The sequence below is a fragment of the Pyrgilauda ruficollis genome, unplaced genomic scaffold, assembly GCF_017590135.1.
Source record: "Pyrgilauda ruficollis isolate IOZ18807 unplaced genomic scaffold, ASM1759013v1 scaffold7, whole genome shotgun sequence".
In the NCBI taxonomy this organism is placed as follows: Eukaryota; Metazoa; Chordata; class Aves; order Passeriformes; family Passeridae; genus Pyrgilauda; species Pyrgilauda ruficollis.
This window is the reverse complement of record NW_024528821.1, coordinates 10,528,556-10,553,938: the sequence shown is the minus strand read 5'-3', so window position 1 is coordinate 10,553,938 and position 25,383 is coordinate 10,528,556. Positions and strand designations below refer to the sequence as shown.

Below are 25,383 nucleotides of genomic sequence, written 5' to 3'. Positions count from 1 at the left end.
TTGCTACATCCCAATGGATGATGCCATTCAGTTCTGTGTCTGAAGAGCCACACAGCAGCTACAGAGCAGCGCTCAATATACTGTGAATTCACACAAGCTTTTGGTGGTTTTGAATGCTCATCTTCTGATACAGCCAGGTGACAGATACAGGATACAGTCAAAGGTATTCATACATCAGGGAATCCTACCAAACAGACATCAGGGAATCCTGCAAAACATACAGGAAGAAAACATAAGCACCCAGTGTATCAGCTGCCATCTCACAGGAATGTTGTGTGTGCTCTGAGACCTCCCAGCAAAGCAGGCTCATCTGGGAAGTGGGAAAACAAATGTGCACTGGCCAGACAGCTGTAGAAGGCCAGGGAAGTATCCTTAGAAGTGTTTTCCAATAAATGTGCAGGCAGATTGAACTTCCTCTCTTCCCTTTCCTCTTCAATACCTGCACACACCCAATCTCAGTGTGATTTATGTTGTCATATTTCTCTGGGTAAACTTCCATGCCCAGAGTACAATCTGAGAGCAGGAGTCTGAGGAACAGGCAGCACTGGAGATCTGACAGTTCAGCCCTGAAAAATGTCCCCAGTTAAATTACAGAGATGCCCCACAGACCTCAAGAGGCTACCAAAACACACATCCAACAACACTGTCCATTAAAAAGGCACCAGCTGTGCTACTCACGGTGTTTGGTTACTGTCTTCCTGGGACAGAAGTGAAACTACCCAACAATTAGTCCCACAGCCCATGAGCCAGCCCTGCCTCGGAGTGAGGGTATGTGTAGAGCATTACATATGGAATACCTGTGGCTATGGGCATCATGAATGTTAGAACAAAAGAGAGAGTTTGCCATACCTGATCACTTCTTGAGATCCTGTCTGGATTACCTCTGTAACATTCTCTTCTATGTTTCTAGTTTTGTTTGAGTTTGTTTGAGTTTTTCTTCTAGAACTTGGTAACTGATGTCTCACTGTTATTATCAGTAATACTGCCAGTGTCTACAAAAAGTACATATTTCAACTGATAAATGCTACAGTATGAAGAAACAATGTGCTGTTAATAAAATGCAGATGAATTCTCAAAGGAAATGAATGGTCTTAAACCCCATAAATTTGAGATAAAATCCATTCTGCTGCATTTCAAGTAATTACAAGAGAAAAATGCTGAAGACTGTTTCTTCTCAAAACTTGGCAATTTTATATTATGCTACTATATTCTTATTGAAAAATGGTGCTTTTATTCACTACCCCTTTTTTACTTTGGCCAGTGCTGTAGCCAAACATCTGCTTGTTAATTTAGCAGAGTAAGTTAATGGTTAGTAACCCAGGAGTTTCCAGAGAAGATCCCCACAGACATTTCCTAAGGAAAATTCTCTCTAAAGCTTTCTAAGAATGCACTTAGGAGGGGACAAGACTGAAGAAACAGAAAGATCCAGACAAAGCATCCATGTTTGGATAAGTTGGGCTCTTCTGAAAAGCTTCACTGGAGGATTTGGGACAGGTTTTCAGCTGAAGGCAATCAAAAGCTCAGTGTGCAAGTTTCACTCTGAATATGCCACTGTGACTGAAGAAAGCTGGGAGTGTAGGAAATGAGGCTAAAAGCATAGTGAGGCAGCAGATAGTTCACTGTTCACAGGATTCATTCCTTCCTGTCTTTAGAGAGTCACAGAGAAAAATCAATCATGATTATTGTGACACATTCTGAGCCTCTTCCTGCTCACATGTTGACCTATCTCTATACCAGAAAAATTCTTAGGAGCTAGCCCAGCTTCACCAAATATATCCCAACAGACGGAATCCTGCATATCTAGGATTTAAGAGACAAATCCCCCAAAAGCCCGCTGTCTAAGCAGATACAGCCGAGGCAATTGTCAGCAAGCCTCCCAGATCCCTGGCTTACGCTGTCTCTGAATGTTGTGCTGGAGTAATGGAGCAGTGTCAGGCCTTGGGACTCTCAGGAGCAGGTACAAAAAAGGCACATTACGTTGTTAGGCTTTGGCAGCAGCACTCCCACCAAATGCCCTTTCGTTCATATTGCTGATAATCAGTTATCGTGTACCAGGACTGAGACAAAAAAATACTGCTGGTAAAAATAGTGTATTGACAGAATGATTTTTAAAAAATCTGAAAGAAGCCATGCAAGAAGTGTGTAAGTAGTTTTACTATCCTTACAAGGCAATTACATCTGTTAATCTGAACTGATAAATGCAGAAAATGACAAGTCCTCATTTTTAAGTGATAATGAGTTTCTTGCAGGCAAACTACACAGCTCTGGAGACTGATCCTCAGACTATCCATAGACCATGGCCACACAGAGAAGAAGGAGCAAGTTTCTTCAGAGCAGTGCCTGAAGCCCAGGAATGCGTTATCCCAAAGGCAATAAGGAAGCTTGGGTGCCAAGAAGAAAAATTTTGTCTGCCTGTGACACACCTGCCCAAATGCACACCAGCTTTTTTTTCATCCACACTAGGAAGTGAAGGTGTTATTTTCTTACAGCATAAGGGTGTCACACAGTGAGCTCCGGACCACTGATGTAAAAGTGAGGCACTCACTGGGGTACAAATTATGTTGGGATCAAGTTTTGTACTTTTCAGCCTGTTCTGGAAATAAACAACCTCTGAGTAGTGCTGGCCTTATTTTTCCAGACTCCATCAGTTAATGTACAATTGCAGGAGATAACCCAAGGCTTTGCACTCCCTGTACTGCTATCAATCACCAGCAACAGACATTCACTAGAATGTACACAGTAAGATGAACAAGTAGTTGTGCAGCTATTTGCTAAGCAATACTTCCTCACCACCACTAAGGGACAGTGTTCCCTACATTTCTATTAAAAAGAATGCCATATCTGCAAGTTCAGTTTTAATTAGCAATGGTTAATGCCTCCATTTAGTGCTTGAAGTGTTTTATATTCTCTGCTAGTTTTTTTTAATAAGTTAATTCTTCACAATGCAGTGAATTGCAGGCCCATTTAATGTACTTTCACTACAATTTGATACACTGAAAAATAAAACAAAATGTACTTAGTGAAGATAATTCCTTCTATGAGCTCCTAAGCCTAAGAAGATGGCTAGTCTAAAATAAATGGTTAACAGTAAGGTGTCAATCAAAAGGCATAAACAGTTTTGCAAAACACATCTACTTTTGCACATATTTTTTTCCAAAGACATAATTTGTGTCTGTGAAAATCTCCTAAACTGTCCTCATCGGTGTTGCCAATTCAAATATTGGAAAATCTGCACCATTGTGCTCTTTGATAGGTACTGCTTCCTATTCCTTTTACACCAGAGAGATACTACTGCCACTGACTTCACTCAGAGTGAAGATAATGTCTACTATATTCAGGAGCAAAACTTCACTGGCAGTCCCATTTCTCCAGGCATATTTTGTGTTCTGGAAAACAGTTTAATCAGCTTGAAAGACTCTGCTAAATTACCTTTCTCAATCTCGGTTCCTGAAGAATACTCAGAGAGTCCCACTCTCGCCAGAAAGTAATTTAAATACAGTAAGGCTGTGGCTTATTTACAAAAGGCCAAGTTTTTACAGGACAATCTAGCAGAGGTACCTGGTTATCCTTATTTTCACACTCACACAAATAAGAAATGTCCATGAAGTAGTTGTTACAGTGATAACAAATGACTGTACCAAGCCCAGTGCTGTATGATTTCAAGACCACATTCCAATACTTTTTTTGGTGTCTCAGACATTTGAAGACATTCAGATTTGTTGGCTACAAGATCAAGAGCTGTACACTGAAGCTGATAGTGTAGCTGTACAACCAAACTTCAATCTTCATTCTCTCTTTAGTGAGAGAAAGCACAAGGCACATCATATCCCATTAATAAAGAACAACTGAAAAAAAAAAAAGAAATCATAAGTCCTATGAAACAGAAAGCCTCCCAGATTACATATCCTCCTGAATAGTACATCTAACCTTATCTGTGCAGATAATCCAGTGCAATTAGCCTCCACTGGTTCTAGCAGGCAACAGTGGCATTGCCAAGAAATAGATATTTTTAGTACCCACCCTCTAACCCTGCCCTGTAATTAACTGCAGAGCCCCACAGATTTCTGCCTGATTAGCTGTTCAACTAATGAGAGGGTCCAGACTCGGCTACCATGAACCTTGAATTACCTGCCATTCATGGACGACTCTTTGTGACCCCCAGAGCAAAGCACAGGTGCAGAGCTGTGCTGCAAAAGGGACACAAAGAGGAACAGGGGCCCCCATGCAAAGTGTGCACAACTCCTCCGACCCCAGTCACACATATTGAATGTTTTGGATGGTTACACACATGGGAGCTAAACCTGGCAGTTCCTGTATGGTCATTACCCAAGATATAAAATGTTTGGCTTTTAGTTAAGATCTACAATATCAATGTCACAAAATGAGTCTGAAATTACAAGAGTAGAAGCTGATCTGATTGTAAAAACGCTCAGCTATTCAATTGAAGGCCAATGCTTGGTCATAACCAGAGAAAAGTTGAGGTCAGGAGTCCAAGTTCAGGAGTGGAGAAAATAAGAAGCTGAAGGAAACATTATATCCTCCAATAATCCTTGCAGGAGATATGATTTCAGCATGAAAGATGCAGTCCAGCTTTCAAGTCTCTAAGCAAAAATCATTCGACTATAACTCCGCTGTGAGATAAAAGCAGACATGTGATCTAGTAATACTGGCCTTTCCCTGGTGTTTTTATTGGTGCTGCCCTCCATATTAAAGAAAACAAACACTCTGCTTTTAATTTTAAAGACAACTCCAACAGGTCTGCTTTAGAGAACTTTTCTGTTTTAATCCATGTTTGTAATATAGTTAGCCTTGTGGAAGTTTGGAAGATGGCCTGTTTAAAAAAAAGTAAGCAGAAGATTGGCTTTTAAAAGACTTTTACCTTGCTTTTGGGGGCTTTGGTTGAGTGTTACTTTTTTTAGTATCAGCTGCTTCTCTTTTGTCTTTTAAAGGGTCATGGTAGAAGAACAAATAAGGTTGTCACCTCATATGTGGTTCTCCGATTTCTTAACTAAGGAAGAAGGAGGTTTGAGTCCTCCTGAGATCTGAAATACCCATAGCAATGCATAAATACATGAAAGAGCATGTCTTTTCATAGAAATATCACTCGGTAGCACACCAAGCCAAAACTTGAGACAAGATCTGTTGTAATTCTGCTCAGAGCTGATGGGTACCTCCACACAAAGCATTTCCTCTCAATGTTTCTCAGTTTCTCTGTTTCTAAAAAGAATAACCTGAAAAGTCCACAACTTCTAAAGTTTCCTCAGATAAGACAGTGCAGTATAAGAGCAGTGCCAGCCATGAAAGCACTGAATGAGCTAAGGTCTGGTAGCTCTCTTGTCAGCAGAGCCTCCCATGAAGCACCTACATTTGAGCAGAGCAATACAGAACTAAGAGCTGCTGGAAGTCCTGTTCCCTTCTCCCTCTTCATGCCTCTGGATTCAGGTGTAAGGATTGTTAAGGATGCTACAACAATAACAGTTCTGCTCTGTACTGCATCACTGAACTGTCAGATGGTAATTTTTGTAGAATCATAGAATGGTTTGGGTTGGAAAGGGCCCTAAAAATGATCTTGTGCCCCCCACCCCGCCATGATCAGGGACACCTTTTAGTAAAGCAGGTTGCTCAGAGCCTCATCCAGCCTGGCCTTGAACACTTCCAAGGATAGGGCATCCACAGTTGCTCTGGGCAAACTGTGTCAGGGCCTCATCCTCCTACAGGGAAGAATTTCTTCCTAAGATCTAATCTAAACCTGTTATGTGCCAGTGTAAAAACATTTCCCCTTGTATTATTAATTTTCTTGTACTTGTCACATATTCCTTAAACCAGTTCTGTCAGGTAGTCAAAAACTGTGGCACAGAAGAACCCAAAAGTGAGTAATTGCTGATGTTAATGAGTTCAAGTAAATTGAACTGGTGCTTTCCTGCCTGCTTCCTCTAGCCATGAATTTGGCCTGCAAAATGTCTCATGACCAATCAGTGGTATAATGTATCTCTGAATGCATGGAATAGGGTGGAACTCTTTGAGGACAGAATCAAGATGGAATTTTCCCCTCACAAAGCCTGAACACACTGACTGATATGTCACTTTTGTTATTGATATAATTCTGCCAAGAGCTTAAATTATTGAATGTTATTTAACAGGAAACCAGGAAGTCTTCTTGTTAACAATTATGGATGACACTGTCAATAGTGTCAATTTGCTGAAACAGAAGTTAGAAATATCTTCATTTCTCTTTTTGATGCATGCTTGTCAGCTGCTTGTAACAATGAACATCACAATTTACATCAATGAGGAATCCTTGGATGAGCTGGAGCACAAGACAGGATGCTGTTGTTTGTCCCGATCATTTCTGTTTGTCCCGACCAAAGTAGGTGACAGAAATGATCACATGTAACTTTGAAACATCTCCTTTGTTAAGGACATCCAGATTCCAGTTTTCTACAATGGAGTCCTCATTACTGTCTGAGGACAGAATTTAACACTATGTATTTGTTATCATGACAACAATCTGGAGAGAAGGCAATGAATTAAAAATGAAGACATTGAGGAAACCATCTCTTCTTCAGGGTGCCACAGAGTGCCATAGCTGCTGCCCAAACCATATCCTCCTACAAGCAGGGGACAGTGGCCTTGGCAGTTACCCAGACATCAAAACCTTCCTAGGGCACTCCTCCTCCTGGGAGGCACACGCAGATCAGGACAGGCTGTCTAAACACAGCGAGCCTCCTCTCCCTTGCTGGGTTATTTTCTTTCTCCCTAGGGGAGCTCCAGCCAGGGGAAGCTCTATAACAGAGGTGGCTTGGTTTCCTCCCTGTTTTTATAACAAGAACAAGCTACAAAGGCACCCTTTTGATAATGTCCAGTTCTTCAAAGTCAAGTTCCCTGCAGTACTGAAACATATGAAACTTCAGTTCTGCTTTCACTGCAGTTTTATCTAGCTACTGTATTTCTAACACAGCTGGAACACCAGTACCAAATTTGAAGTGTACAGCAAGAGACACCTTATGACTCCAGACTCTCTGCTCATTCCAAGGAAATGCCTAGATCCTCACTCTCACAGCACATAAGGTATGTTCAACAAGTAAGAGATGCAATGCCAGTGGTGACTAGAGACCCAGTCTGGGCTTTCTACCTCCAGGACAGACAGGGACCAAAGGAATAAAGGTGTCACCTCCTGGGACTTGGGCTCCAAGCAGCTGAACCCCTGCTCACTGCAGTTCAGATGCCAGGCCTGAAGGTACTTACAGGGAAATTGTATTGTCATTAAAACCATCAAAATTGGATTATATATGGACACATGCTGGCAAAGTATTTGCAATGGATTCAGAATAGCTGGAAATTGGCCACATCTGCATAATATTCCGAAAGTTGGATAAAATTTAACAGCAGTAAATTAGGAAACTTTGCCAACTCCAAAGCACTACCTCAAACTTGGGCCAAAACAATGCACAGGCACCCAAATGCTCTAGAGGGATTTTTCCCTTCTGCCAAAAACTGTTGATCAGATAAGAGCTGGGCTATGGACAACGGGGATAGGGATACTGTTTCTCAAGAAGGCTGGGCTTTGGAAAAGAGCCTTTTTGGCAAAAACTAAGGAAGTTACAATCAAAACCCTAAAATATTTGCAGAGCTTTGTGTAGAGGGCAAAGGATTGTGGTTGCTGAGGCATGTATGTCAGGGAAGAGCCCTCCAGACCATGAATGCACTCCTTAGTCACCACTCTTGTGTCCCTCCCTGATGAGTCTACAGAGGAAAACGGAAAACTGAATTGTTACAGAACACAGAAACATTCCTTTCATAGCGATATTTGGAGCACAATGAGAGGTGGGAGGGAGAGGAGAAGACAGAAAGAACAAAAAAGTGTTAAAGGGGTGAGACAAGCTGCTAGTACCTCTGTCTTTTGAAATGTCTCAGCTCTAGTGCCTGTTGAGCTGAACTGTGAAATCTGTATTTACATCACAGAGCTGGGAAGCTGCTCATATACAGCAGTGCTCCCCCAAGCACTTACACAGTGCCCTGGCACCCCTCAAACCTGGGAGACCCTAAGCACCCACCCTGGAGAAGCAGCACAGCCTGTGAGAACCCTTCCCTCCACTTCAGGATTATTCGGAGCGATATTTAAAAGACTCTCCCCATCTCTTAGAAGTGAAGGGGGGAGGATCTGTCTGATTGTATCTCTGACCCTGGCAACTCTTCACAAGCAGAGACAGCTGAGTCACTAATATTTAGAAAAATAACATAATTGACTGTATTCAGGCCTGTGGAGGACCCCTGCTGGGTATTCACAGTTAAGCACTAGCAACTCGGTCATTCCTGGCAGCCTTTGTGAAGGGTTGCCAGGGCTGTAGATTCAATTAGATGACCTCCGACAAACTGATTTCCACTGCAAATATCTTTAAAAAAATACATTAAATCCCCAGTAAATACAGTGAAATTGGAGGAGACAGCCCTTCCTACCTCATTGAATGTCCCAAATCACCCCAGAGCCCCAGCTAGAGGCTTGCTGGGATGTTCTGCATGCCCAGGCTCTATTATCACTGCTGCCTAATGTGATTTAGCCCTGTCTGTGGATTGCACTCTTTAAATCTGAGAATGTGACAGTGTCGCGGTTGGATGCAGATTAGGATACAAAATGATGTTGAAAAGGTAAAATATTTTCCTGTATCTTTTCCTTGTCACTGGGCAGGGGTGACAATTCTATTACCACTAGTTTTAATCTTTAAACAGCTTTTTTCCAGTACTAACCATTGAATTATTTTGATGTAAGGAGAATAAGATTAATCAGATCCAGTGTTCTGTACTACCCATTACAATATGCTGCAGTGGTACATTACACTGAGCTGGAATATTTTTTTTTCTTAGTTATCTATACTAAAGGTGATTAATGAGCCACTAAGGCATCCAGGAATGAGATTTTTTAATTCTGCCTTATGCATAGACTTTTATGATAAGCCTTACAATAAAACAAACAATGTGGACACTATTGGTTAATACTATCATAACAAAATCAGCTAACACCTAAATTACACTTTGTAGTTGCTTCTCATAATGTCTGCCTCCTCAGACTCCAGGATTTCATTTCAGTCAACATACTCTGCCCTACTAAATTGCTTCTCAGCCCAACTATTTGTTTGCAGTTTTCTATCCTGAATAATTCTGAACAACTATCAAACCCTCATCTTTATTGCACACATGCATATTTGAAGAAATAGAAAGGAACAGAGCAGTGCTGGATTCTCCATATGTCCCTCCAGAGAGAAGCTTAATGAAACAATGTTTTAAAATAATATATCCTATTGTTGGGGTTTAAATGAGATATTAATTCAGTAGCAAAAAAAATACGTAACAGGGTAACAGCTACTATGAAATGATTATCCAGACAGCCAAGCATTTTCTCACATGGCATTGTAATTATGCTTTCTACATGATGCAAAATAATAAAGTAAGGGTATTTACAGAGAAGAAACTTTTATTTACATATAATGTAAATTGGTATATGGAACAGAGAACTCACGGAGTGTCATGATTTTTTTTCTCAATGTTCCCTGCTGAGCAGTGCCACAATTAATCAAGCTTTCTAGGTTTTAGTTAATTGCTGGACTCCAATAAATTGGTTTGTACTGGCACTGGTCCAGGTCTGATAATTTCACAGCCTTGCAAACTGCAGCATGTTCACACAAGAACCTTGAAAGCAGGGAGCTGGGATAGAAAAGAATAAAAGAAACTCTTGTTCTGTGACGTTCCATTAATACTTTAAAAGCCAGGCTACTAGCAACAGCGTCTTCACTGTTTGTTTTTCTCCATGTATTGTATGTTTTTAATGATGAAATTAAGTTCCCCATTCCTCACTTTAAACTTTTTTTTTTTTTTTGTAGCAGGGTATTCTCAAAGAGCCATTTCTAGTTTCACCATTACCCTCTTGTATATTTTCACTGTTCCCATCCTCTGTTGAACAGTCCTTGTGACTTTTTGACACAGTTCAGCTTTTTTATTCTGTCTGTCTGCAATTTCGTTCATGTGAAAGGATCACCATCTTCTGGTGAAGGAAAATTCAAGACTGGCTTTCTGAAGTAGACCAGAGAAAGGAGTGGTGTCCCCTCTGGCCTAACTCAGTGCTGGTGCGTGCCCCCACGGTCAGTCGGACACTGAGGCAGAGCCCAGCTTGGATTTTCCTAAGCCTGCAGTCAGAATCAAGCAGGCTGGCATCACAGTTTAGTGCAAGTCAACGTGTTAGGGTCTGTTGTAAGTACACACTCTTGTTATTAGAGGGAAAGACAGGTCCACAGCCATTAGTTCATTTTACAACTGAGCTCAGTTACAGCAAGGACTTCGTGTCCTCAGCTCTCACTGGTAGCAATGGGATTTTCAAGTCCTCAGCCCCTGGCAGGCTCTGGCTCCATGCTGGCACATATTTGACTTTGCTCTCCCTAGAGAAGAGATCAATCATTTGTCAACTTCAGCTTTACTAATGGGTTTCAAAAGCACTCTCACACCAGCAAATTTCTAAGCAAAAGAATTATGTAATACCCAAGGTGTTCAGTAACTTCATTATTGTCTTTGGCTTACCAAGGTGAGATTAGCAGCACTAATCACAGTTTATAGAAGTATATTTGAATTGCAATTGGAGCCTCATTCAGCCTGCCTTGACTCCTTCTGTCATGCATTGGGAGGCAGGACTGACTGGGTTTATCTGGTGGGTGCCAGCTGCAAAGAAATGCCTCAGCAAGTGGATCTTTATCATGGTATGATTAATCCATAAGATTTGTTCCAGCATTTCTTCTGCATAGCAGGACTAAGAGCAAACCACTGCGATTCTTTTAAACTCCTGAAAATTTTTACCAAGTGTGATTCTAGTCAACAATTGCAACAGTAGGAAAGAACGTATGTTGTTTTTATGTGAACTGTGCCACCTTCTGCTGTTTTCAAGAACGTGTGGTAGTGAAAAAACAATGAAGGTGAAGCTGATCCCAGAACTCAGAAATAATCACTATAATCACTTACACAGATTCTCTAATTTTGCTTTTCAATTGCTGAAAATAGTCCCTGAGATGTTATTGCATGTTATATGGATTTATACTTTTCTGGAAGCACTAATTGTGCTTCCTGCCCACAAAACACTGCCCATACAGGAATTACAGATGAAAGTTTGAACTGAAGATTTGAACTTGCTATTCATGCATCTCATGAATGTGTCAAAGAAATCTATATTCCTACAAATTGTATTAAAGTTTTTTGACATGACAGATATGAGAGAGAATTATAGGATCATAATTACAACTGTGGTGTTGTAATTGTGGTGGTAGTAGGTATTTTATAAATATCTGGGATAGATTAGAATAGAATAGAATAGAATAGGATAGAATAGAAACATTTGCAGATGAACACTTTGAGGAAATGATGAGCACATGCAAAATTCAGGAGGGCCTCATCTCTGAGTGCATATATTTTATTCTATACATTGGGATTCTCAACATCCCACCTAACAAAATGTCATTTACTCTAGGATGGAATGAAACATTGTGTGGTTGCTTTCTCCTGCATTTTCATTGCTGCGGGCAGGTTTTATGAGTCTCTTCTCACTTGTGTATTTGGAAGTTAAATTTAAAGAGATATATTTTATTTGCATTTTTTTTGCAGAACAATGAAAAACTTTCAGCAACTCTTCAGTCCCATCTGAATATATCCACAGCAAGGTAATGAGGAATTGGGCTGCAGTTTGACATTTTACATAATGCTGTTGTTGTTTAGCAAACTGAATTGAAATCTCAGGCTCACTACATCCATCTGCCTCACTGGCAAATAAATAAATTAATTTCTAGTACTAGAGGACTGACAACACACTTTGGATGAAGTCCATGCTACAGAAAAAACAGGAGGGTGGAAAATGCTCATGACCATCCTAAGCCATAATCACAAAATCATGCACATCTGAAGCCCTTTTTGTTGAACAGTATATGTGAAGCCTGCTTGGTGAACATCCAGATTGTATTCCCAGTATGATAACTGGGGGGCCTGATCCAAACCACAAAAAGTAATTTAGAGATTTTTATAAAACCTTGGGAACAATTTTTAGCATCTTAAGATACATTTTCCAGAGGGCTTCACTGAATTTATGGGAATACAAAAATCAAAGGATGCTCATCATTACACTAAGAATTTCCTTTCATACATTTTTAGAGTGAAAATTTGACCACAGATAAACAGGAAAAAAAAATAGACAGGGCTATTGTGTCATGTGTCTAGTATCTCTCAGAGCTCCATGTCTGTTGCAATTAAGAAAACTCCACATGGTGTGTAAACATGTTAGCATTGGCATGAATCTTTTAGCCTGTTTTTTTTTCCCCTCACAAGAACTGAGAAATAATAGCAGGATACCTTTATGCTGCTCAGTCACTGTGAGGCACAGCACAGGGACATGGACTTCTACTGGCAGTATCACATTATTTATCTGCTTAATTTCCATTCTCTTTAATGAGAATTGCATGGATAAATCTCTGTGCTTATATAAACTCAGGGCATCCTTCAATCTTTAATGCTCACTGTCCAGAGCAATTCTTTCCTGCACACCAGAATGCAGAGCATATTCAAGCAGTGGGTTCTGCTTGGCAGCATGAAGGGTAACAACTGTGGATCTGATTCTTCTCCAGAGCTCTCTGTCACACGTGTGCAGCAGCCCTGAACTCCCCAAGCTGCAGTAACAGCCCACTGCTGAGCAAGAGCCCAGAGCAAAAGCCTTGCTAAGCTGTCAGTGCTGGGTCAGCCCTGCCATGGGGCTGTGTTAGATGTGAGACAAGGCAAGGGACAACTGGCTATGGCAATACGCAAAGAGTAGTGGCTTGTCCTTGTCCTTCTTGGTGAGACTTGGCCAGAGCTGGGGGGAAAGGAACAGCTCAGGCATAGGTGAAGCACTCCCAGCATCCAGGGGCACTGGCAACCTTGCCAGCTCAGAAGGGTCGCCCACCAAGAGGCCACCTGTGAACATTCTTTTTATGCACAATATCCAGCATGTGCCACAATCTCCTGTGCCCTAACAACCACAACCCTTGCTGCAGCAGTGTGCCATGGGAAGATGAAGGACAAGAAATGTATGCAAGCATTGTATGTGACTAAGAGAGAAGTCACACTACATCTTCAGCCAAAAGTCCTCAGGGATGTCCCAGCAACTGATGAGCAGCTTGAGCAGCAGGACCAGGACTGGGACTCAGAGCAGCCTGTCCTTGGAAGTCTGGTTTCCACCAAGTTGCCAGTTCAGTGAGTCCCAAAACCTCACTTGAGAGAAAGGTTCTTTCAGCAAATTCTCTACAACTTATATCTGCCAGAATGGATAAAGAACTCCAGTTCAAATATCTCTATGTTCAGCAAAGGTCTTGCACCTGAATTTGTATCTCCAGAGACGATCAGACAGCAGCATCTTCTGAAACAGTCTTACAGAATGCAGTGGAAAGTGCTGGCGTCTATAGCAACTTTCCCAAAGCACTCTTCAGGCCAAATAAGGAATTTATTTTCAAAGAATCCCTCTGCAAAAGAATTCAGGTCACACAGTCTATAGAAAATATTTCACTTCTCATTACTACTACACTGACTAGGCATAAAGAGTACTGCAACAATTACTGTTGTCTTTACACACACTGGACTTTGTATCAGCACAAAGAAAATACATGGAGAAAAAATACATAGAGAACACTGACACAGTTGGGTGGATTGTTCTGGAGGATGTCTCTGCAGCAAAACTGAGCTCTGCCCAGGCCCAAAGCTGCATTTACTACTCATGTACCTGCTATCAACCCCAACTATTAAACCTGTCATTTCAGGGTCATTTCAGTCACACATCTGAGTGTCTATGCTATTCCTATGCAGTTTATCTCACAGGCTGAGCCTGTATGGTCTAACCCAGCACAACACCTAATGGAAAAACATTCCTACAGCCACACAATTTAGAAGCACACACATGTGCTTAATTCTGTTCCATGAGCATGGATATCCCTGTGTGGGACTGGAGCTTGCACTGAGCAGATTCTCTGCTTTCACTTTTGTCACTTTTGTGCAAGTTACAATCATACTCCTGATTCAGAGTTACCATTTCTTTCTCTGTTTGCCCATCCCTGTTTCATACAGTGGCTCTCCCTAAACTATCAGTCTGCAGCTGCAGGCATCACATTGGGAACTAAGAGCTTTAAGCAATATTTTTTTTCCTTAGGAACATGGATTACTGCCTGTGCACAGCAAGACAGAGTGGCAGAGTGACACAGAAGTAGACATAGAGCAGTGTTTTCAAAATGCTTAGTTCCAGAATGCTCTCTTTTCATTATTTAATATTAGAAGTTATATAGTTGCATTTGACTGGCACACAGCCTTGGTTGTTCATAAAGTCACACTACAAAAGCCTTAGCAAGTCATCTATTCTTTCCTCATGCTAGTATAAGGTTTCACCATACACTGCACCTTCAGTATTTTGTTCAGCTAAGGTACAATGGAAGAAACGAAAGTTCTGCTCAATTTTCAGCCTTCTGAAAATATCTACTAAGCCTGAGAGGTGTACGACCTCCCAGCAGTGCTTCCCAAACACCCTGGTCCCAAACTAGGGGAAATAGGTTGTAATTTGTTTCTCCACATGATGTCTTTTCATACCTCACCCTTTTTCTCAGATCATTTGTCAAGAGTTCACTGATCTCTTCTTATTAGTTACAGGGGCTACAAGAAGACAGAAAAAGAATGTTTGACCAAGCATATAATGAGTCATGGGTTTAATTTAGTTCCACCAGAATCTCAATGTGACCTTGAAACCTTCTAACACGATAAATCAGAGCAGAGGGTATCAGCAGAAGGCGTCTGGCACATCCCAGTGGATGCTAGCTCCGTCAGGTCTGTTTTGGGGGGCACCCTGACTAGAAGAAGCCCATTAAAGAGCCGTCTCGGCGTGGAGTCCACTCTCCAAGAAAGCCACCCGTGGGGCTCTGTTCCTGCGGAGAAAAAGTGGCCACGGTCACCCAGCCCGCAGCTCGTTTGAAGGTACCGGAGCACGGCCCCACTGCCCGGGCGCGAGTCCCGCGGGCCGCAGAGCGCTCCGCGGGCGGGAGGGCGGCCCGAAGGGCGGGCGGGCTCCGAGCCCCGCGTCCGGTGTCGCCCCTCTCCGCGGCCCCCCATGGCGGAGCGGCTCCACCCCAGCCGTGTCAGTCACGCCGCTGTGCCGGGCGGCGGGCAGGGGCGCGGGCGAGGAGGGGGCCGGGGCGGAGGCGGACCTGCTCACCCCGCCTCCCGCCGCCGCTCGCTGCCGGCGGGGCTGCGGGGCAGGACCCGCTGCCGAGCATCCTCCGGCCGCGGGGCCTCGTTGCGCTCCTCGCCGGGGCGGCAGGCGGTGGCAGGTGCCCCAGCCCGGGACCTTCCGGAGCGCCCACCCCGCAGCGGCCCGCTGCTCGGGCGTAGCGGATCCCTCCCTCTCCGCTCCCGTCCATCAGTCGGGGGTCGAGGGCTGGCGGCGGCAGGACCCCGTCCGTCCCCTGCTTGCCCCCCACTACCCAATCGAAGGGGACACCTAAAAGCCGCGGGAGAAGATTATGGAAACGTGAGTGAGCAGCGGAGCCGCCTGGCCGGACCCCCCGTACCCGCGGAGCGGAGCGCGGAGCCGCGCAGCTGCCTCAGCCCGAGCGCTGTTCGCGGCGCCCTCCGAGCGGAGCGGAGCGGCCTCCAGCCCTGCCCCAGGTTTGTGAGCTTTGCTGTCCGAGGCGAGGCCCCGGGAAGGCGCGGTCCCGCTACTGGAGCTATCCCGAGGCCGCGGCACAGACAGCCCAGCGCGGGGACTCGACGCCTCCCGGGCGTTCCGTCTGTCCCGTTTCGCCGGTCCTCGTCCCGCCGCCCCCTCGGGGCAGCGCCGGCACCTGGCCCGGCCCCGGGGGCAAGCAGCCCCGAGCCGAGCTCCCTTCCCGGCCCCGGGCTGGTGACCAAGGGGCGGCTGTTCTGTCGGAGCGGCGAGAGCCGGAGCCCGCGGCCGCGGCGCAGCGGGAGAGCCGCCCGCCTACGGCCGCCTCCCGACGGCAGCGGGCGGGCGGGCGCGCCGCAGGGATAAAGGCTCGGGAGGAGCGCACCGAGAGGGTTCGCGCTGCGGGTGATGGAGGGGAGCGCGGCCGTCGGGGCTGAGCTGTCCCCGCCGCTGCATCACCGCAGCCCCGCGCCTCGCAGCCTCTGCCAGCTGCCCTCGGCACTGCCATTTTTGGATTTTGCGGGGGTTTTTTTCTCTAATCGTAAAACGTGGCGAGGCCGGACACTGCCTCTTGCAGTTACCAAACCGGGCTCTTTGGAGGGCGAGGCGTTAAACAGAGCCCCTTCTGCTTTATTTCACTAAGTAATTCATGTAAAATGTGGATAACATTAGTTGTTTCTACAATGCAGAAAATACACCAATAATTAACAGGTTAATTCTAACTGAGATTATTTTAATCCAGGAATATTTTTAGGACATTGCCCTTTGGGGAAATAAAGGGAGTGTCCTAATAGTGAAAAGTATGTGTTTATATTTGGAGTAACAACAATACAGAAATTAAAGAGAATTAAGAAAGACATCAAAAGTCTCCATCCCATTTCTGTTATTAACTCCTCCATCTCACATTACTGTGCAGCATTTCTGAAAACCAGCAGTCCAAGTTTTGTAATGTTTTTTCCTTTTGAAGACCTGACATTTAAAATGGGTCGATTTCTTGAGCCTTTCTATTCCAACTAACCAACCCAGCTAACACATAAGGTGCTGCACAAAGGATAATGTGCACCATTTATAACTATTGTTTGCTTAAGCAATCCCTAAGAAGGCTGAAATATTTAAACATTTCTGCTAGTCCCAGTGATGTGCTACTGTTCTTCTGAATGCATGCATGATGTCCTGGGACTAAATTATGAGGTTTTAATGCTAAACAGGTTTTTAAAAGGATGTTTGGCTTCAAAAATGTCCTATGTGATTTGAATATGTGGAAAGGGAAAAATTACTTAAACTCTTCTTCTGAAATTGAAACATTATTCTCAACTTGCAGAATAAATGGAAAGTTATGTTTTGTTACTGAATAGGCACCGTGCTTTAAAGAAGGGGTTTCTTTAAACATTTTCAAAGGCAATTTGCATTGTTTTGAATGAGCTTACTGAGTACAGAGTAGTGGCACAGGTTTAGTTAGTTAAGGAAGATGTCCATTGTGGTTGTGGTTTGGGAATACAGAGAATTCTTGAACAGTGAAGGTAATGAAGCTGCTGATAAAATCAGATCACACACCCTTTGTTACAGTATCCTAGGTATCAACAGTCTTAATAGGAAGATCTTCATTTTAAGGGCTTCTTAACTTACTCTTTAGTTTCTTCAAGTTACCCACCACTTTACTTATGCCTATATAAATTATTAGTTTTGCCTTGATTATCTGTAAGTTTGAACATATTTATATACAGTTCTGTTATTTATGTGAAATCTGAAGAGGCCAGATTAGTTTACAAAACAGACTGATAATTTTTCCAATAGTGACTCTTTTTGGGTTTTTTAAGCTTCTGTAAAACTAATAGTGAATCCATATCAAGGCTTTTAAAACCATACCCAAATCTTTCCAACATTGTACATTATGGACAAGTGCACTCTGGGCAGATAACACTTTTGTAATGAATGCTTATAAACATTGGAGCAGCACAATAATAGAATCTTAAGTTGGCTGTACTAAAAAAAAAATCTACTTTAGTTAAATAGTTAATTATTTCTGTAAAATAATTCACTTGTTAAAACCCAGAAAAAGATAAACAGAATCGTACATGCAGCAAGGACAATACCAGGTCTGCACCACACAGAGAGGAATAAATTAAGCTTTGCCCCACATGCAGGATTTTGACATCAAAAATCTACAGGAATGAAGATGACAAGTGATTCGCCCACTCTGCTCTCAGCTATCAAGGCAGCAGAAGGGTTAACTCTAGAAAAATTAATTATACACAGTACCAGAACAATAGTGGTGGGGAGAGGGGCGAAGGGGCGAGCTGAAGCCTGCTGGATGTGGTAAGGAAAGCTCCCAGTGCCTGCAGCAGGGCCAGTGGCTCACCCTGAACAGGATTTCCACAGCGCAGGACCTGTACTCCAGCGACAACCAAGGTTAACTTTAGGACGAAGCAAACATGTTGCAACTGACACCAAAGATACAGCTAAAAGTGATGCTCAACAAGAACATAGCCCAAACCAGTTTCTTGGGAAAGAGAACCTTTAAGAATTTAGATTGCTTACTTGCCAGATTGCTTTGAAATAAAATAAGGACATTTTTAGAAGGAATATCCAGTTTTCAGCTTTCATAAATAGGAATGTGGCCCCTTTTCCAAAAATTAAATTATCTGAAGACAAAACTGTTCCCATGAAAGGAAGATGCATAATACAGATATATTTTTTTTTGTTCTGGCCGTTTAAGAATTCTGTGTGATGGATAAAATAATTGAGTATCTTACAAGATTTTACTTCAATTAATTTAATTTTTTTTTCCCAACAGCTCAACATTCTCTTCTTGGAGGCTCTTTCTTTTCCTGTTGATGATAAAGATGGAAAGAAAGTGGATATTAGATGATTTTCATTTTATCTTTTTTGGTGTGCTTTGTTTCCTTTTCATAGATGGAGGTAAACTAGAACAAGTAAAACGTAAGTAGACTTCAAACAAAGCTGTCACATTCACCTAAACTGGACATTTTCCTTCTATTTTCAGATGTGGTTTAGAAAAGAATGTCCTAAACCTTCTAATATTCTTCCTCCTTCTAATCCTGTATTTAGTAGAATCAGGCCACAGCCACACTTGGGGTATATTTTCCTAAAGCTGTACAGGTTATAGTGCATCATAAAGAACATAACACATCAGTTGGATAATCTGTTTTATTTCAAATATCCTGAGTCAAGAGTGTGCTTAATTCTATTTAGTAACCTCTGTAAACATCTGACAGATTATCTGGATCTGTCCCATGTATAAGACTATTGTGCTGAAGTTTTCAGCTAGTGTAAAGCTTGTCCAATACTGTTCTTTTGTGTTGTAAAAACAAGCTCATATGAACTGCAATAGATTCTCAAAATCCTTTGAGAAAATTAAGGATCTCTCTCTTAAAAAAAAAAAACTGTCAAAACCTTGATAAGAAGAATTGAAAAGAATACAAAAAAAAAAAAAAAAAAAAAAAAAAAAAAAAAGGGAGCATTTCTGTAAAGCCTGTCATCCGTGGGAGATGTTAACATCTTTCAGAAATCATGGCAAGGAGGAATAGCTGCCCAAATAAGTCTAGGAGTTATTGACTGCTTCAGCCTTGTTACTAGGTCTCTGGAATGTTCTCCCTATCTGCACAGGTTGGGTTTTGGCCTCCTTCTTACAAAAGACATTATTTGCCCTTAAACATTTTTAGCCTCAGTATCAGCAGGTTCTGCTTCCAAGGAAGATGGGGGAAAACCAAAGAGAGTGAGTTCCAGAAAGGCCCTCTGCCCCACTGAACTCACAGGAAAACCATGTGCAGGAACCTTTTTCAAAGAAAGAACAGTGAGAAATTGCCAAACTCCAGCTGTCTGTTTTTCACATCCTGTGTTTCATTTGTCATGCTCCTGTGTGAAGGGAAAGCAGATCACAGCTTCTACTAACAGCCCCTAGCTCTGGCTACTTTCCTCTAGCCCAGTGAATGTGAAGACTGTCCCTGGCTTGGATTAGCACATGGAAGATGGGTATTTTTTAAAGATATTCTGAAGTATCATCTATACTGTGGGTAATGAATTAAACTGAACTTGGATATTATTAAGATAACAGAAAGGAATTCCCACATGGAAGCCCATGAGAAACACCCTTTTATTGTAGTGATTTGAGGTTTCAATGTGAAACCATAGTGTGACAGGAAGGGACAGGACAATAATGTCTGACCTGTATGTGGATTTCTGCAAGTCTGTAACTGCAAGATCAGAAGTGCTTAGTGAAAAAAAATATCTTAAAATATTTTGAAAGCATAAATTATTTCAACATCTCTCTGTGGTACAACCTGGGATTTTTCTGAGTTGGACCAATTGCTTTGGTTTTTCAATGAAGAGGTTTTGTTTCCTATAAGCCCATCTGAGTGATCAGGCACTTAAATTTTCTTACCTAAACAGGTGAAAGGATAAACTCACCTGTATGAAAGCCATTTAGTCATAATTTCAGGAGTTGCAATTTTGGAAAATTGGGAGACCATGTCATTTATTTTGGTTTGGAAGTTAAGAGAAAACAGCATGTGGAATTAAGGGTCTTTCTGTTGTGTAATTCTCCAGGAAAAGAAAAAGTAGTTTACAGAAAACTCTGCACATCTAAATATACTTCATAAACATGGAATGGAAATTTTCATTCATAGCTTTTTCAATTCTTTACTGTTTTACAGATTCAGATACATACTGTGTGTTTCAAGATAAGAAATACCATGTAGGAGAAAGATGGCATCCTTATCTAGAACCGTATGGCCTTGTTTACTGCGTTAATTGTCTTTGTTCAGAGGTAGGACTGCTGAGTTATTGATCCTACACCTCCTGCTTGCTTCATTGACTAGAGTCCTTTCACATGTAGCTACAATTTGACAAAGCCCAAACCTGTTTTCACTAGTGGGTCCTGGTCATGCTGCAAGAAATAGAGGCAGGTGATTCTAGTGAAAGGAAAATATTAACAGAGAAAGCCAATACTGGCAAAAAATACTTGCATAGCATAGACAAAACAACTCCTTAATTAGCCAGAAGCTTTGTGGATACTGGACATTACATCTCCCCTGATCAGGCCCACTACCTAAGTCTAATCCTTGCAGTTCCAACCAATATGGATGATTATGCTTAACCTGAATTTGGTACTTTGATCTATGTACACTGCCAACATCTTCCAGTCAAAGCATCTGCTGCCCTAAAGTGCTGAAGGAACAGGCTTAGATATCACTGTTAGTAAAAGTCAGTCAAAGAAGAATGAGATGATGAAACATGAGAAAAGGTTGTGGGGAGCAGAGAGAATTGGATAGAACATGAAAGGGCTCCCATCAGTTGATGGCTGATGCAAAAACACAGCAGTCAGAGATCCCCAGAGTATGTCATATACAGCTGGGAGGAGGCACAAAAATGAGGGCAGTTTATGTCCGTTAGAGTACTTTAAAATAAACAGTAAGGGATCTTAATCACTAACACATGAGACACTCCAGATGCTGAGTTCTGTCTGCTATATTTAATGCAGAATAAAGTATTCCCTGCTATTTTCCCTCCCTGCAAGTGTAAAATATTGGGCCCCTGTGCAGCATTTGCTCTGAGGGAATCTGCTACTACAATTCAGTACAGAGATGCACAAACAGTAGTCCCACAAGTTCAGCTGCAGAATGCAGCTGTGAGAGAAACAAAACAATGTAGTAGGAAGGAAAGGAAAAGTCTTTGTTTAGAGCAAAAAGGAGTTTCCACTCAACTTTTGCTGATGTATATGCCAAGTTGAAAACTCCCTCAGAGTTTGTGTGGAATAAAACACTCATTAAATCGTTGGAAGAATGTGTCTTGGGTGGGGAAAAAATTAACTGGAAATCCTAGAGATCTGGATACAAATAAATGCTTGATGATTTTTAGAGAGATGTTGGACAGTTTGGAGGGATGGGAAAATGCCTGGTCAGCTCCTCTAGACAACAACATTACTGGGACCCAGACACAGCCACACACTATGAGCCTTCAAAAACAGAGTCTGTTTTATTTTTTAACTTGGGTGTGGAAGACAAAGTGATAGTTCAGGGCAGCAGGTTTAGTAAAGAAGGAAACTGCTTGTGGTACCTTCCAGTACATGCAGCTCAGAAGTGGATTGGACTTTACTCCTTTGTTTTCTGTGTTTTACCTTTGGTGTACCATGAGGGTAAAAATGTAACCTGGGATAATTTCAACAGTGAGGATGCTGAGGGATCTCTTGGATGTGACTCTTCTTGTCTAGAAGGAAGATGATTGCAAATAACAACTGTAGCATCCAACCACTCCTTTGAGCTCTGTCCTGGCCAAAATCTTGCCCTCAGAGCACTGATCTACCATAAAAGCTCTTGAAGCTTCATCACTTTCATGAAGTTTCCTTTAGGAAACCCTCAATAATTTATAATTTTAACAAAATAAAGGCATTAGAAAACATATCATGACATAGCACAAGCACAGACCTTAAACCTGACATATGACAGTGTAAATGATGAAAGTAAAGTGTGCCACAGATAGCAAGTCAGAGAGATCCAAGCATAAACCACATATGATTCCCTGGCAGGCAGGCAGAGGATCTATAGAGAGTTGATGCAGCAACTGATTCCCTTACACTGCAGAGAAAAGGAAAAAAATCCCCAGGGTCTTTATGTCCAGTGTATCAAAATATCTTTGCTGGCCACAGACATTGTGATCCACGTGATGTCTGCACAAAACAAGTCACATCAGCCAGGCACCAGACAGACATCTCTGCTCTGTCTCTAAACAGTCTGTCTGTCCATCCCCCCAGCACACAAGCTTCTGATGTTTAAGAAAAAGGCAAGGCAAATTAACTAAACAGAGGCCAAGTTATACAGCCTGGCACTAAAAAAAAAAAAAAAAAAAAAAAAAAAAAAAAAAAAAAAAAAAAAAAAAACAAAAAACAACAAGCTTTCCTGTTTTTGTGTGTGTATAATATTGTATTTTTACAAGTTATAATTTACGTACTTAAGCCAGAATAAAACTAAACATAATTCAGTGTTCTCACCCTGTTCCCCCTTCCTTTTACAACCCCTCCTCCCTCCCAGTTCATAGTGGAGCCTGTTGACTGTTACTGTCAAGTAAAATAGAGCACTCACAACTTGTCAGATCATTATTTTACTCCCTAAAATACAGTTTTTTAAAGCAGTTTTTTGCTTTTGCTTGTGTTCATAGTCATATCTGCAGACCTCAGGCTAAATGACTGCTCTCCACCCTCAGCACTGATAGCCCAGCTTTGGGAGAGAGATGCATCAACACTCTCTGGTACCTGATGCAGAAATGTGACCTTGGCCCTGGCTTAGACAGACTGACCAGCACTTGAGTCCTGCTCTGGTCCTGGGGCTGTTCTCCCAGCTCTCACTGTGAATGCAGGTGTAAGATCAGTCTCACTAAGCACAAGATCAGGTAAAATAGCTCTGTCCTGCAGCAGACAGTGGAGTCTGGCTGGCAGCATGGAGCAGCAGAGTTGGCCCGCAGAATTTTATCACAGCTGACCATGCACAGAAAGTAAACATTCACCTCAGGAGATTCCACAGGACTTTAAATGAAAAAGAGTGAGGTCAAGAGTGAGAACAGGACAAGTCAGCAACATGGAGACAGGTCAGCAGGCAGTGCCAACCCTTCTTCTACAGCAGTGCTTCACAGGCTCCCACGTCTGCTGGGAAGCAGCTGTGCAGACCAGGGATAGTCCCTGTTCTGTGAAGATCCTACACTCTAAAATTTGGTCCTCTTCTACAAAATCAGTATATTTCATTTCAGTTCTTATTGGAAACAGATGGTGATAATCATGTTTAGTGTCTCTTTCCAAAGCAGATGCACAACTGTAGTTTGTGGCTAGCAATGATCGAGCAGTAGGATTCCAGCCTGTGGTCTGCAGATATTTGTCAATGAATTATTTTGAAAGGGATGAATAGAAAAGCCTATACATCTGCTGTCTAGGGAAGTCTGCACATCCACTGAAAACATTTCAGTGCTCCAGAAGGCATATGAAAATAAAGTGGGTTTAGTCCTGACATCACCTAAAACTACAGTCATAACTTAGTATCAATGTTCATGCTGAAAGATCTTTCTTGTTATAAATATGAGCAACTCAGAGGTAAATTAAGAGGATGAATTATAGATGGGAAATGGGAATATGAAATGGATAGTCTTTTCTGGTTACAGACACTGGAGAATGAAAATTCCCTGTGTTTTAATTATAAATCAAACTTAGATGTGGTCAAATAGAAGATTATGTTAATGACATGAATAATGAACCCTATTCCCAAGACTTAACTCATGTTTCTTAGAAAAATGGCTACTTACCATCTGGGTTTTTTTGTCTACTGGGAAAGCAATAAAAGGAAAACAAAAGACTCTCCACAGTTTTCAGGAACAATTACAGATGCTATTGTCTCTTGTGGTCTTGAACTAACCCTCAGTAGGGGATATCTCAGAGATCGACCATTTATCTATGTCTTAGTTTTGGAAAGGCAATTCCTAAGCATAATCTGCTCAAAAGAAAAAGACAAATGGAAAGAAAAAGAGAAATGGAGATTGTTGCTATCCATTTTTAGACACTTCCTCTGATTTTAAGGTTTTTAAAGATTTCTGACCTCCAGCATAAATTCAAAGGCAGTGGAAGTATCTGGGCATATCTTGGTGTGAGTGAAACCAGAATGTTGTAAAAAGGCTTTTTTTAAAAAAAAGTTTGGATGTAGAATAGAGAACACAGAAATTTGTAAGACAGTGCATTTCATTAAAATACTATGTGCTGTGTTCCATCTGCAGAATGGAAATGTTTTGTGCAGCAGAATAAGATGCCCAAGTCTACACTGTGCTTCCCCTGTGCATGTACCACAGCTGTGCTGCCCACGATGCCCAGGTAATTCCTATTAGTGACAAATAGTTCTTTCTGAAATAGTTATTTAATATGCTGAGTAATAACAAAATTAAATATTTGTGCTGGAAAACTTCTGTGAAGTAAACGTCCTCCTGTATCCATTTAGGTAATGAGAGGCTTGTCCTACAGTAAGTTACAGTATTTCCCATGGTGTTTTCTGTTTAGGAAATCAGAAGAGTAGATTTGTGAAGAGATCAGGTAACCTACCAAGTCCAATCCCCTACAATCCAGGCAAAAAGCAGCAGTCCTTTCATTGACTGTCCATTCCAGACTCCTTATCTCTAAATTCTATCACAATAAAACACCATCGCACAAACTTCCTAGGTTCCTGGTTTTGGTGCTTTTCATAAGAGCAGACCAAAATATATGGTTATTTGCAATGTCTGTCTGTTAACAAGCAATTCAAAATTGCTCTGGCAAGTGTGCAGTTGTATAGTGTCACTGTACAACCAGTCTGGTAACGTTTACCTTTTACATCTCAGGTCCAGGCATAGCTTCATAATTAGCAGAGACTGTTGTAAATCATAGAAGCAGTGCTGTAGAAGTTTATGACTATATAAATCCAATTGGATACTGTATAGTAAATTCTCCAGACTGTACATTTATTATATGCTCATTATTAAGAGCCACTGTATGAAAGAGACTAAGCAGGATCTTTCACGAGCCTGTTCCAGCATTCCCGACATGGCCTAACGGCTGGGAGATTTGACTGGGGCTTTTCCCTAAATGCCTGTCTTAGTGGCACCCCACATTTCCATTTATAAAAGAGTATTCATGCAGCATCATAGAAAGGGGTTTTATTTGG

General features: G+C 42.0%; 2 protein-coding genes across 2 annotated transcripts in view; one reads left to right on the top strand and one right to left on the bottom strand.

Moving 5' to 3' along the window:
• The window catches only part of LOC121363208 (serine/threonine-protein kinase PAK 3), a 178,503-nt gene that overhangs the window by 131,838 nt on the left and 21,282 nt on the right, over positions 1 to 25,383 (bottom strand). The window lies entirely within an intron of this gene.
• The window catches only part of CHRDL1 (chordin like 1), a 38,515-nt gene continuing 28,370 nt past the window's right edge, over positions 15,239 to 25,383 (top strand). The window contains exons 1-4 of the mRNA XM_041485347.1: positions 15,239 to 15,699; positions 18,492 to 18,637; positions 20,371 to 20,483; positions 24,467 to 24,560. Coding sequence (XP_041341281.1) covers positions 18,532 to 18,637; positions 20,371 to 20,483; positions 24,467 to 24,560 — 313 coding nt within the window. The 5' untranslated portion in view covers positions 15,239 to 15,699; positions 18,492 to 18,531. The remainder of the gene's footprint in view (positions 15,700 to 18,491; positions 18,638 to 20,370; positions 20,484 to 24,466; positions 24,561 to 25,383) is intronic.